Raw genomic sequence first — 13,676 nt, 5'->3', positions numbered from 1 at the left:
TCGTATCGTGTAACATGTTTATTTTATCTCCGTCAGTGCAAGTGTTTTTTACTTGATTCACGAAGCTGTCTTATTATTTGATATACGTAACTGCTAGCCAGCTGCTTTAACTCTCACGCCTATATTGAAACGACATATTGAGAATGAACGCTAAATGAAATTTTACCTCCTTTTATCACTTGTGCAACTGCAATATTTACACTATTGAAATAAATAAAATCATCAACTTTAAGTAAATTATTTATTTTATTTAAGCTGTAGGTTACAACTCATTAACAATATGCAGTTTCCTTGAAACTTAAATGGGTTTACATAATACATTCTTATAATATATTTACATAATAATTAGAAAGTAAGGATTAAATACTGATTATATCGCAATGGTAATACTTCTTTGAAGTTAATTATGAGCGGTAGGTTAAACCATTGTACAAGAAAATTGGTATTTTGGACTTACTATTACGACATATTTTAAAAATAATAAAGTACGATAAATTCACATATGCTACCTCTTCGTAAAAATTTTACACAACAACTTTTACAATCCTAGTATATTACGTTTTTACAAATTACTTATATCATAACAAAATTATATTGTGATTTGATACTACGAAATGTGAGATTTATATTGATTTTAGCGAAGAAGTCAGTCTTTACCTCACTAGAAACGATAACGTAACTAAACCTGACTGTGTGCAAATGTACTCGAAGCGTAGATATCCGGCCATTCTGGCAATCTTGTAAACGAACTATTTGATACCAACTTGCTTTTCGATGAACTAAGTGATGTATTTAGTTTTGATCGTACGTCGTTACCAGAGGCAAATCGTACTTTTTTCTTATAGCCATTCGATAACATGGAAATGAGAAGATTCCAGAAATTTGGGTCACTCCACAAAATAGCTGTTCGTTGATCTCGTTGCTCTTTTAGGAAGGCATATATCGAATTCTCGGGGCCAATATCGGTGAATACATAAAGCGTGTTTTTCGTTTTCAACATTTCGCCTCGAATTTTCTTTATGTTTACGTGACTGTAAGCCGACGTTAAGTAGTTCGGTGAAAATATTACCAAAACAGTGTCACCTTCTTTCGACCCGTTTGTAAAATGTTTAATAAAATTCTCTTTACAAGTTGGTTTTGACAAGTTTCGGTTGAACTTTGAAGTTTTTATAATTTTTTAGTCCCGGTAAGATTTCTTTGAATACGAATTCTTCGTCATTTTCAGAATATCTTATGATTACGTTTTTATATTGATCGGTATTACAGTCAGATTTTGCATAATATTGAAATCGCTTCTTTATCATTGTATTAATTTCCTGTTTGTATACAAAGTACAAAATAATAGTAATCGTAGACAGTGAAACTGACGCAGTCAATATTGAAATAAATATTATAAATCTAAGGTAGCAAGATTCTTTTGTCCAGATTGGACAATGAATTAATGTGTCATCCATGACCTGAAAGAAAAAAAATCTGCTTTAACGATTAACTTTTAAGAGAAGTTTACTTTTTACGTACGTACGTTGCACGTTGTTGTTGTACACAGGTTACTGTTATATCAATACGAATATATTAATACGATTATGTTAAATATGTTTCTGTCGATAAAATTCTCGGGTATGGTTATTAAAACTTTTATTACAAATATTATAAATATCATGAACTTTTCTTACCTTAGATTTTAAATTATTTTTAAGAAAGTCGACGAAAAGAAAGTTTTTGCATCTACAATTTAGGGGATTATTTGATATCCAAACTTCTTTTAACGGTTTCTTAAGCAATTCTTCGTAACTCGATTTTCCATCTACTAACGAATTCTCGGAAGTTCTCTGTTAAAATATATATTTTTTTCCTTTTAATAAAAAAAATTTACAAGTATTTTTACCTTTATATTTTTAGTACGTACCCACAGATACTGAATGGAGTTGAAGCTAATGTCCAAGTTTTCATGACCGTTTATCCACCAATCTTCGAAGGAAAATTTAAATTTATTGTGACTCAAGTTAAGCATTTTAAGATTATACGTGTGAGCAAACGGCGAAACTTTTGTCAGTGCCCAAGAATTATTTTTCAATTCCTTATTTTCGAAGTCGAGGCGATTGTAAGCGAACGTGATAGACATTCGTTGCTTATTGTTACTGAATAAATCAGATGATACGGTCTTTAAGTTATTGTGCTCCATGTTTAGGTATATCAGGCTTAATAGTGACGAAAATGTTGCGCTGAAAAAATACACATTATAGAAGTATTTTAATTTTTTTAATTTTATTTTTCTGTTTAACTGAGGTAGGGCACAGCAGGAATTTCCTGCTCAAAATATGGAACAGCCCGACTGGGGTAGTACCTCGACCTTACAGAAGATCACAGCAAAATAATACTGTTTTCAAGCAGTATTGTGTTCCTGTTGGTGAGTAAGGTGACCAGAGCTCCTGGGGGGAAAGGGGATTGGGTCGGTAACGCGCTTGCGATGCTTCTTGTGTTGCAGGTGTCTATAAGCTACGGTAATCGCTTACCATCAGGTGAGCCGTACGCTTGTTTGCCGACCTAATGACATAAAAAAAAAAAATATTTCCATATTAACTCACCTAGAAACTTCTTCGATGGAATTATGACATAAATTCAATATCTCCAATCTTACTAACGAAGAGAATAATTTAGGTTGTAAGCTCCTTAAGTTGTTGTGACTCAAATCAAGTTCCAATAAATTTATTTGATCGTTAAAAGTTGATTCCGGGATTACTGCTATGTCATTATAGGCTAGCGATATGTTTGTTACGAGTGGAGAATTGACGAAGATGTCGTACGGTACAGTTTCTATACCACTTCTTTGAACATAGACTTGTTTCAGATTTTTCAAATTTCCAAAAAGATTTCTTGGTAGTGCTCTTATTTTTACATCATTATTAAGTATTATAACAGTTTCTAATTTCTCGTTGGTCAAGAATAAATTTTGTGGCAAGGTAGAAAATTTGTTCGAATAGAGCGTCAATTTCTTTAACTTTCTTAATGGTTTAAAAATTGTCACCGGAAGTTCGTTTAGTCCATTAGAACTTAGATCTAATTCTTCAAGAACGTCAACGCCAGTGAAAAAATCTTTAGAAAACCATGTAACATTGGTTTGCCATAATGACAGTTTCCTCAATAAAGATAAATGTGAAAAAAGATTTGATGACATATTCGTCATGTGGTTATGACTTATTTCAAGAGTTTCCAATCTTTCAAAGGGCTTAAATAATTCTTCTGATAGTTTGATATTATTACAGCGTATATTAAGCCATGTAAGATTATTTAAATCCATAAATAGATTATCCGGTAGGTCCGTAATCCCATTTACAGAAAGAAGAAGCTTAGTTAAATCTTGTAAACCAGAAAAATGCTTTCTATTAAAGTGTCCAGACAGCTTTTTTGCATTTTGAAAAATAAGGGACATGGTTTTCGATACTCCAATTCTACTTAATATGTCCTTAAACGATGTATCTGGTAGTGGACAGTCTTTAAAACTGACTGATTTGAAAATATTTGGTTCGTTGGCACATTTTGGTAGCTTACTATAATCTAGGCTTGTTGTGTTTTCGCATTTTATTGTAATGTACGTACTTGGTAGTAAATTTATTTTCACAGTTCGTCCTGAAAAATATTTTTTTTAAATAAATATTAAGTAGTCTAACCAAAGCTTTGAGACGTTGGGTTCGTGGTTAATTTATAGCTAAATTTGGAACTGTAAGCGTTTAAGTGCACTCACCATCGATGTTACAATTGAGTTCAACAGCGAACGTGCCGCCGCAAACGCAGTTAGGGTGACTTGGACACATCACTCTCGCACTAATTACATGTGCTGCAAGTGCTACTAGTAGCACGTATATTAATTTGCTATTCGTCATTTTATATTACATCTGTTCTTGGTGGATTAAAAGAATTTACATAAAAAAAACCTTCCAAGCAGGCGTCACCGTTGCTGTTTTTATCTTCATTTGTGGAAACTGTAACAAGATTTTCCATGATAACCTTACGTATCAAACACACAAAAAAAAAATAAAAATAAAATAGATATTAGTATGTATTTATATGTACATATGTTTTTCAAATTGTAGTGTGTTATATATATTTGGGGTCGTACTTTTAATATCGATAATTTTTTTTTGAACCGTAGGTTCTAGTACGTGGCTGAATTTGTTTGCTTGGCATTGCTAACAATGGAATTGAATACACTATTCATAGTTTACAAGCAATTTCCGATAAAAATCGCGTTTTAAATTACTCTGGTAGTTAAATATTGATGCTATTCATCAAACATAAAACTACCTAAATGTTAGTTTATTCCTAGTTAGTCCAATAATTCAAATGTATCTAGTTTACGACACAATTACAAGCCATTTAAGACGATATTGTAGTGACAGATACTAGTACATTGTGGTAGACAGTCTGACATCCAAGACAGTGGACCTGTTCCGTAGATAGCGACGTGATTTAATGTCGTATTACTTCAGTGTCTTGGAAAAGCAGTGAATTTAAGAATCATAGAAGTGAGCAATACATAAAAGTCTTACTTTATTAACGGGTTTGATAAAAAATCTAGATAAATTATATGATGGACAGGAATCTACCGACGACATTTTGTAACGTCACTATAGTAACTAGACTAAGCGAATTACGATATGGAATCATATTAACAACAGTTATAGTAATAGTAAGCCTTTATGTTTTTAATCTTTTAACTATCCCAACTTTTATTAAAACGCTGTTTTGTTTTTATGATATTTATATTATATGTTTGTTTTTTTAAACAAATATTTTTGTTTAACTCGCGATATGTTTTTGTGCATAATATGTTAAGTAGTTTAAATAAAGAAAATATATATTTTACTGTAACTTAATTTTTTTTTCGATTCTTTATTTGGATGACAACATATTTTTTTTTTTTTTTTTTTTTTATATCACTAGGTCGGCAAACAAGCGTACGGCTCACCTGATGGTAAGAGATTACCGTAGCTTATAGACGCCTGCAACAGCAGAAGCATCGCAAGCGCGTTGCCGACCCGATCCCCAATCCCCCCAGGAGCTCTGGTCACCTTACTCACCAACAGGAACACAATACTGCTTGAAAACAGTATTATTTAGCTGTGGTCTGTAAGGTCGAGGTACTACCCCAGTCGGGCTGCTCCATATTTTGAGCAGGAAATTCCTGCTGTGCCCTACCTCAGTTATATTATTTTTAAATATTGTTCTAAAAAGATCAAATGAAATTTGTGTACTTGATAGTTTAAAATTTTTCATATCATAGGTATATAATATTTATTTATTTATCATTTTATTGTATTTTTATGAGATACACATTATTACATATAGTAGTACAAAAAAGAAAGAAACAGCGACAACATGCTATGGCAGTTTTATTCTTCGTTCTTATGTACGTAACATACGAATGTCGTCGAACCTATAACTATTACCTAATAACTATTTTCAAAACACTTTATGACTAAAATGATTGTCTTAAAAATTATTGTTTAATACTCTGTACTCATAACTATACTTTTTGAATATCTCTTACAATTTTATCTCATTTCCAACTAGTGAATGATATGATTAATCAGTCACTGAAAGAACTGTATGACCGGCATGATGATTTTCTATAACTTCATCGTCACGTTACTGGCCTTAGCAGCAGTCTGAGATACTCAGAACTAACAAACCGGATAGATAAGTAAGATAGTTTTATAATAATTATCTTTCGATAGCTCTTGGGTGTTAAATATAATATTTGATATAATTTAATTGATTATAAATCGCAATTTAAATTTACAAGTTGAAATTTAAGAGTAGGTATTCTACTTAAATTGCATATAAATGTGTAGGTCTTGTTACTATTACACTGCAAGGTTAAAAATAAATAAATTTTGAGCTTCGTCGGCCAAATAACAGTTTAAAAAAAATCCCAATCAATGACAGCTGCCGGTAGAGCTAGATGTATTGGAAACGTATTGGTAAAATATTTTTTGCTGCAGTAGGATTTTCAGTGAATTTATTCCAACTCGTGGATATTTTATTGACATTGTAAAAGTAAATTTTAAAATAATGATTTTATTACTGCAAAAATAGTATTTTAATGTTTTTACTTTGAATGAAGTGGATTGCGATACAATAAATAAAAAAAAGTGTTTGAAAATCATTTATACGAAGATTTTTCTTGAGGAAATTTATTATTTTAATATGTATTAAAATAAGTGAAGTAACTGGATGTTTATCAAAAAATTAACAACTTCGAATATGCGAGCAATAGGTACAACGTGCATGTTTCATGAAATTTCGTTCCAATAAAAAATCAATTTCACAAACAAGAAATTTTTGTAGAAGGCAATATCCAATAAAGCGGAAATATTTAAAAAACGAGAAATTATGTTTGTATTTAAACGAAAACGTCCGTACAAATACGATTTAATATCGATAGACATTAGATATATAAAATTCTAAATGGTCATTTAAATTTTACAATAAAATTCAATGGAACAGGAAATGTATAACATGTTGTACATGTTCGTTAAATATTTAACAGATACTATACAAACCATTAAAATGAAAGCAATCCATTTTTTTTTGGAAATATTTTTGGAATTAAAAATGCGTTATTTTATCTTTACAAATAAAATTGGAGTGTCTGTTTTTAATATTAAAGTAACCGCTTTTTACTAAATACACACAGTTTATGTATACATGGTACATATACCCAAATAATATTTTTTATAATTATGTATGTCTGTCCGTTCCAGATAATCTCTGAAACTGCTAGACCGATGTTGACTGCACTTCCACTGGCAGATAGCTGCCGTAATAAGGAGTAACTTAGGCTACTTTTATATTAGATTTTTATTTTATTTTATAACTCTGCGAACTAAACAATAACTTTATGTTAAATTCCACGTTGACGATGTCGCGGGCACACCAAGTTACATCACTAAAACAATAGAATTTTAATGAAAGTGCTCATATGGCGAAATGATAGGTATGACATAATTTTTAAATCAAATAGACATTGTTTCTTTTTAAAAATAAAAATAATCGTAATCGTATTTTATAAGTACGTCTTTTTATTTGAATTATCACAAATAATTTCAAAATATACTTTTTAACAAAGTAATACATAGATAAATGCACATCGATCGTAACTAAACCACCAAATTTTATACTATTTTATAAGCCAGAGTTTACCACTAATTACATAACCACCACATAAAAAATTAGTAACGATATAGCCGAAATATAATATATATATACTTTTTGGTTATTTAAAAATTACTCCCAATAATCTAAATACTCATATTTATGACAATATAACTGTAACAGTAGTTTTTAAAGGTAATACAAAAAGGCTTACGGCTTCACAATCACGTACTGCATATCCACTTAGTTGGAGCATAGTGCAATTTCCAGCTAATTGGAACTGTCCGTAATGAAAATTAGTCTTGTTAAATTATCAAGACATAATTCCCTTGAGCCAATAAACGACCGAAGTTTAATAGCATTATGATGAGTAATTCTACATTTGTGAAAATATTGGATGAGAAGTAATCTTTGTGTAAATGTGTTTTATAAATAAATGGTTTAAAGATAAATTACTTTTATAACTAACACCAATAGAAATAGATGCACTTGTAAACTTTGTAATGGTTTTATTTAGCTTGATTCTGGATTTGAACATTCTATCAGTTCATAAGCTGAATAGTTGCATTTAAATTAAAAATGTATAAAGATCTATATAGATAATTGAGACAGGGATAATAAAAATTGGTTTTATTTTAAACGTACCAAAAAATAGAATAAAATTAAGTTAAATGTGTCAATGTAAGTGTTTATCAGATATTAGCGTCGAGCAAAAATTGGTGAAACATTTATAGAAATCGCATGTACTCATATTAATAAAGATAATCAATATTTATATATCTATACATTACTTAAATATGCTTTTCCGCATAACAATAACTTTATTATTTTCTTTTTATGATTCATATTAAAATCAATTTATTGCTATTTTTATACAGGTTCGCTTATATTAACATTTTAATAACACGCCAATATTACATTCAACTTGGCAGTAAATTACGGTTTTAGGTATATAAAAAAGCTCTAAAATTATAGCACATTTTTACGTAAGGACTATAAAAATATAATAGCAACTGAATAAAAGAATAAAGTGTATTGTTAATACGTTATTTAGCATTTATTTCGTTTAGCTAAACTGACAGTAATTTTTGTGAAATTTACCTTTTATTCGTAAACGATAATCACAAAACCATAATTAAAATAACAATTATCAAACTATCATAAGTCCCATACTTTTTAAAGTTGTGTGTAGTTTTGAAATATAATTTACGGTAGATACGTACAGAAGCGATATTAATAAAGTTTCAAAGCCTTTATGTGAAAGGCGATAAAGTAGAGATGTCTTGTTAATGGTAATAATTAAACTTTTGCAATTACCCCCACGATCTGGGAAACTCATGAATCGTTTCGTTATCTCGCAGCAAATCTCATACGTGGTTTTGCAATAAAACTGTTTATTTAATTCTATATTTAAAACTAAAAATATTAGTGTAAAATTATTCATTACACTATCTTAAAATATAATCCAAAATTCAATTTGGTAATGTTTTGTTGATGTGGCAAACCGCGAAAGCTGGACATCAAATAACGTTATTACTCATATGCAGGACTATAACTATTCCACCAACGTGTGCTGTCGAAATTTTACGCTTATATTTGTGTCAAAACTTACGTTTTGTACCCATCTACGGCAAAGCAAAAAGAAGTCATCTCATCATTCATCTGTTCCCTCATATCTCACAAGGTACTTGACATATTTAGGCAAATTAGGTATCATTAGACGGGGGTTAATTATCCACTGGTTATATGCTATATGATGCCACATTATTTTGAATGTGGAGTCCTCTATAGGGCATAGTGACGTCATATTTTTTGTCGTAGACGGGTTTCAGTTATCAACTTTTTTTTGTTTGAAGAATAAGATTAACTTTAAGTTTTGTAAGTTCAATATTACCACTACAGAATTGAATCCGTACCTCTGTCTCGACCCGTCAATCACATGACACAGACTGGACTACGTCAGATAACAACAATAAGGTTCCGCGTATTTGAATGAGAGCGTCTTATAGCTTCAGCAATAAATAAACTTCTTTATTGAATAAATGAAGTTTATATTGCATCGTAAGACTTTTACAGAGAAGTATAATAAAAGGCAGGAAACATTTCTATATAAAACATAAGGATTTTATTGTTTCTTCTAAAGGACCTCCTTTAAAAAAATAAGAGAAATAAAATAATAATGTTCTTGGATAAGAAAATTTTACTGTATGTTTCCTTATATTTCAAAGTAATCCAAACCGTATAGAAATCATTTAATTTTACGAGTTTTGAAAAAATACATCCGCGCGCAGTCATGAAAGCGATAAACATTTTTATTCAACTTTCTTCAATGTATTTTATGAAAAAGTAAAGCTCTCGCATACACGTGATTGGCACGTACGCTTTTTGGCGTCCCGGTCTTTATTTAACGCGGTAAAAGGTTTCCACATGAAAATTGAAGTATTTCACTTATACGGATTTCACGAACAAAATAAAATACAAATATATCTCTCGAATTACATTTGAAATCTTCAGCGCTTCTGTCGAGTGATTTAATATTTATTTATTTGCAAAGCTCCTTTTATGATACAGTTATAAAGTATTTTGGGGGATCATGAAAAGTTAACGAGTCGAATATAAATGCGAAGGTAAGTTACAGATTTATACGAAAATAAAACTAATTATCAATTTATCGTTACAATAACTGAATGTTACAAGTAATTAATTTATATAGAAAATAAGTAATCATAGCATTATTATCTTACTGAAATTAACACACTTCAACTTTATAAAATAAAAATGCCTTATAAAACCAACAATGTAAACGTAATTATGACTGTTTCTTTCTGACAATAAATTCAATAGACAAAGGAAACAATCAACGAAAATTCGCAGTAGGTGCAAAACAGATGCGCCCTAATGTCACGTGCGACCGACGGCTGGAATTAATGCTCCCCTTCATGAGGGTTTTGTAATGCAAATAACCGAATCGATACTTGCTGCGGAGTTGTGTTTTATTCTTTTTTATGTCTCTTATAAATAGTAACACGAAACCTAAAATTGATGATTAATGGATAATATTAAAATGATTACTCTTATTATTGTAAAAGCAAAAAATAACTAACAACTTCACGGCTAAACGGCTAAACCGATTTCGATGAAGTTTGGTATAGGGACAGACTAGGAAGTGAAAGGACATATGGTACTTTTAGCGTCAAAAAGGTTTAAAGAGGTTGAAATAGGAAATTTGTATGGAAGTTAGTTATTTTCAAAGTTCAAACAATGAAACATTATATTTAGGCACTTAATAAGAAGTGATTGTATAATTTGCAAAAAAAAATCGGCCTAAAATAATTATTTCACGTAAAATAAGTAGCGGCAAACACTACAACTAGTAATATGGTAAAACTACTTGTATTGTACTTTTAAATTTATATTTTTTGTAACAATTTCATATATAGATGATTTAACAGTTTTAGAAACTAATCCAATTATTGTTAGGGTTGTCTATGACGATGAAATGATTTTAATGAAATAAATTCGGACAATAGATCGTATCAGCTACAATAATTCACCCCCATCGGCAACAGAAGTGTAATTAATTACGGGGTGCCCTAATGCTATGTAATTTGAGTCCATTGTAGACAACAGCCACCCCTGCGTTTGATTATACAAATAACTTTTGTTGATTTTGAAATTATATATACATATATTCTTAACAGTAATATAATCCGATTATTTAAACTAATGTAGGTTTATAACTCAAATAAATAATAAATAAAAATAAGTTTTTGTATACCCGGTAAACGAGATTGTGAAGTTTTTTTTTTTTACTGTACGATTATTTTGAGTAATTTTAGACGACATTAATTGAAATATTTAGAGTCATATGCTTGTAAAATCTAATTTGATTAAATATTTTATTACTTAATTTATTTAGTATCTAGTTCTAACTTACACGTTTTCAATGTCAGAGTTAATTTTGCGTTTTTTAATGAGTACAAAAAATCCCAAGCTATTTTTTTTAATAACATTTGAAACTTTCTCGTCGGCCGCTGTATATGTTCAAACTTTAGTGTATTTAGATTTTTGCTTCGAACCTAAAGTTAACATAAATTTTAATTTAATATAGTACGTAAACAGTTATCAATGATTATAGTATATATGTACATATTTTGTTTTTATATTTCAAAAATATATATCTAGACGTTGGCTATGAAATTCAAATAATAAAAAATCTTAAACATAATCCGTAATTTTGAATAATGCAAAGAACGGGATTTTATTGGGGATCAAACACTTGTATACAATGTAAAAATGATATGATATAGCATTTTAACGTATATCTCTATATTAATACAGGCTTAAAATATGTTTTCGTAAAAAATAAACAGTATAATTCAAAAGGACTTACTTAAGGTACAAACATTTCTCTTTTTATATTTAACTAGAAGAGCCATGCAGTCCTACCTGCGTTGGTTCTAGTCCATAGTGATATTCGTAATATGGTGCCTAGATTAAAGTCTTCAGCATGAAAGAAATAACTGTGTGAAATTGCAAATTAAACGTTCTGACTTTTTATATTAATTTATGATGAATCTATTAGTCACTAAAAACATTTAACTAACACAAAAATATAGTAAATTTTTGCAAACATTGGAAGTTGCTTAGTTAATTAAAAGGAAAAAAGAATGGCTGTATTAGTCTGCTATGAAAACGCAATAAGCACGACGTTACTGCGAAAAGACAGCTGTCATCGACATTGAAACCAATTAATTACGTCACTTGCCCTTTTCAATAGAAATGGAGACCCAGCAAAACAGAAGGCTTTCGTTTTGTCTCTGACATTATATTGAATAGGCATAAATATGTTAGATATTATTTATTGTTAAGAAACGTTTAATAATCGTTGGTTTGAAAATATTACTGGTTCTAACGAGGGTTATGTATAAAACATTTAAAAAAAGTTGTAAATTCTAAAATACTACACAAGTGAACATATTAGTAAAATAAAAATAGTTAAAAAAGTTTAAATAATATAGATCAGTAATAAATGTGTTATAATTTAATATTATTAGATATTACTAAAAAAAATACTACATGCGGGTTAAACTAAAAATATCTATTTATCAAAAACTATTTATAATTTATAATATGTACAAAAAAGTAAATAAATTAAATAAACACTAATGAAAAAACACAATAAAAAACTATAATATATTTTAAAATTACGTTAAGATTGTTTTGCACTAACTTATTAATGTCGAATCGTAAGAACAATATGTACAGTTTCCAACTTACCTCTATGAAATGATATCCGATATGATATTTAGTATTTATTTACTAAAAACACTTTTTTTTAAAATAGCTATTCACTAATACTACTATCATAAATCTTCGACATTGAAATTGAGTTTATATGAGAAACGCTACGAATATTTCAACGCAGAATTCACGTAGACGTTACAACGCTACGGTGGCTACGACGCGACTGAACCTCTACGTGACTCGTTTCGTCGAACAAAATAAAGACATTCGGCAACGTTCGGCTGTCGACGAATATAACCGAATGAAGTTGTTTATGTCTCCGTCGAATTAGATATAATTTAATAATAATATTTATATCCATATAGATTACTTTTATTACGCAATAAGTTTTATGTTTATTTTGCTACCTTCGTAAGTACATTAGTACTGAATATATTAAATATATTTAATTCAACGATTTGTAAATATTAGAATACATATTACACAGTTTATTGATTTTATTTTATTTTTCATTTTTTGTCCAATTTTTTTTTTTACAAAAACGATAAATTTATTATTGTATTCAAGTGTTACTGCGTTTTACATACAATATCGATATTAACTAAAAATTGTAATTTCGTTTATAGAATATAATCAACTGAATCATCTGCGTTACGAAGACTGATGTGAGTATGAAATTGTGACAGATTGCTAGCGCTGAAACATAGCAAAACTTCGTCTGGACCGTGTAGCCCTCGGGCGTCTTTCGGAACGCTCATTCTGTTTTTCCTCCAAATAATACTGAGTTTTGTTACGAATTTTCTCGAAATCAATATTCACTATTTTTGTAGATATTATAAAACTTTAACCGTGTAATAGCGCATTTGTGTGTGTGTCTGTGTGCGTTTGTGTGCGTGTGCGTGTACTTGTGCGTGTGCGTGTGCGTGTGCTTGTGCGTGTGCTTGTGCGTGTGCGTGTGCGTGTGTTTGTGTGCGTGTGTGTGTTTGTATGTGTGTGTGTGTGTGTGTGTGTGTGTGTGTGTGTGTGTGTGTGTGTGAGTGAAAACTGAAACAAATAACCGAAATAGCGGTTAAAAATACGAACTCAAAGTTTCTCGTCATTATAATCTCAGTTAGTCAGTCAGTTCAGCCTATTGCAGTTCACTGCTGGACATACGCCTCCCTAGGTTTGAGCAATATATCCAGGTTTTTCGCAATCTTCATCCACACTGCACCGGCAATCTTACGTAGATTTTGGTTATTTTAATTAATTATTAATTTTAATTAAATTATTTA

The 13,676-nt window shown here is 30.0% G+C and overlaps 1 protein-coding gene across 1 annotated transcript; it reads right to left on the bottom strand.

Moving 5' to 3' along the window:
* Nucleotides 1-227: 227 nt before the first annotated feature.
* On the bottom strand, nucleotides 228-3,881 carry LOC123657595 (protein toll-like). The gene is given in 6 exon segments (XM_045593118.1): nucleotides 228-1,157; nucleotides 1,159-1,457; nucleotides 1,674-1,817; nucleotides 1,907-2,222; nucleotides 2,586-3,627; nucleotides 3,743-3,881. Coding segments are annotated over 6 exon segments (2,418 nt in total). The 3' UTR covers nucleotides 228-679.
* Nucleotides 3,882-13,676: the final 9,795 nt, after the last annotated feature.

This window comes from Melitaea cinxia, chromosome 11, assembly GCF_905220565.1.
Source record: "Melitaea cinxia chromosome 11, ilMelCinx1.1, whole genome shotgun sequence".
NCBI classification, from domain to species: Eukaryota; Metazoa; Arthropoda; class Insecta; order Lepidoptera; family Nymphalidae; genus Melitaea; species Melitaea cinxia.
This window is presented reverse-complemented; position numbering and strand designations above follow the sequence as displayed.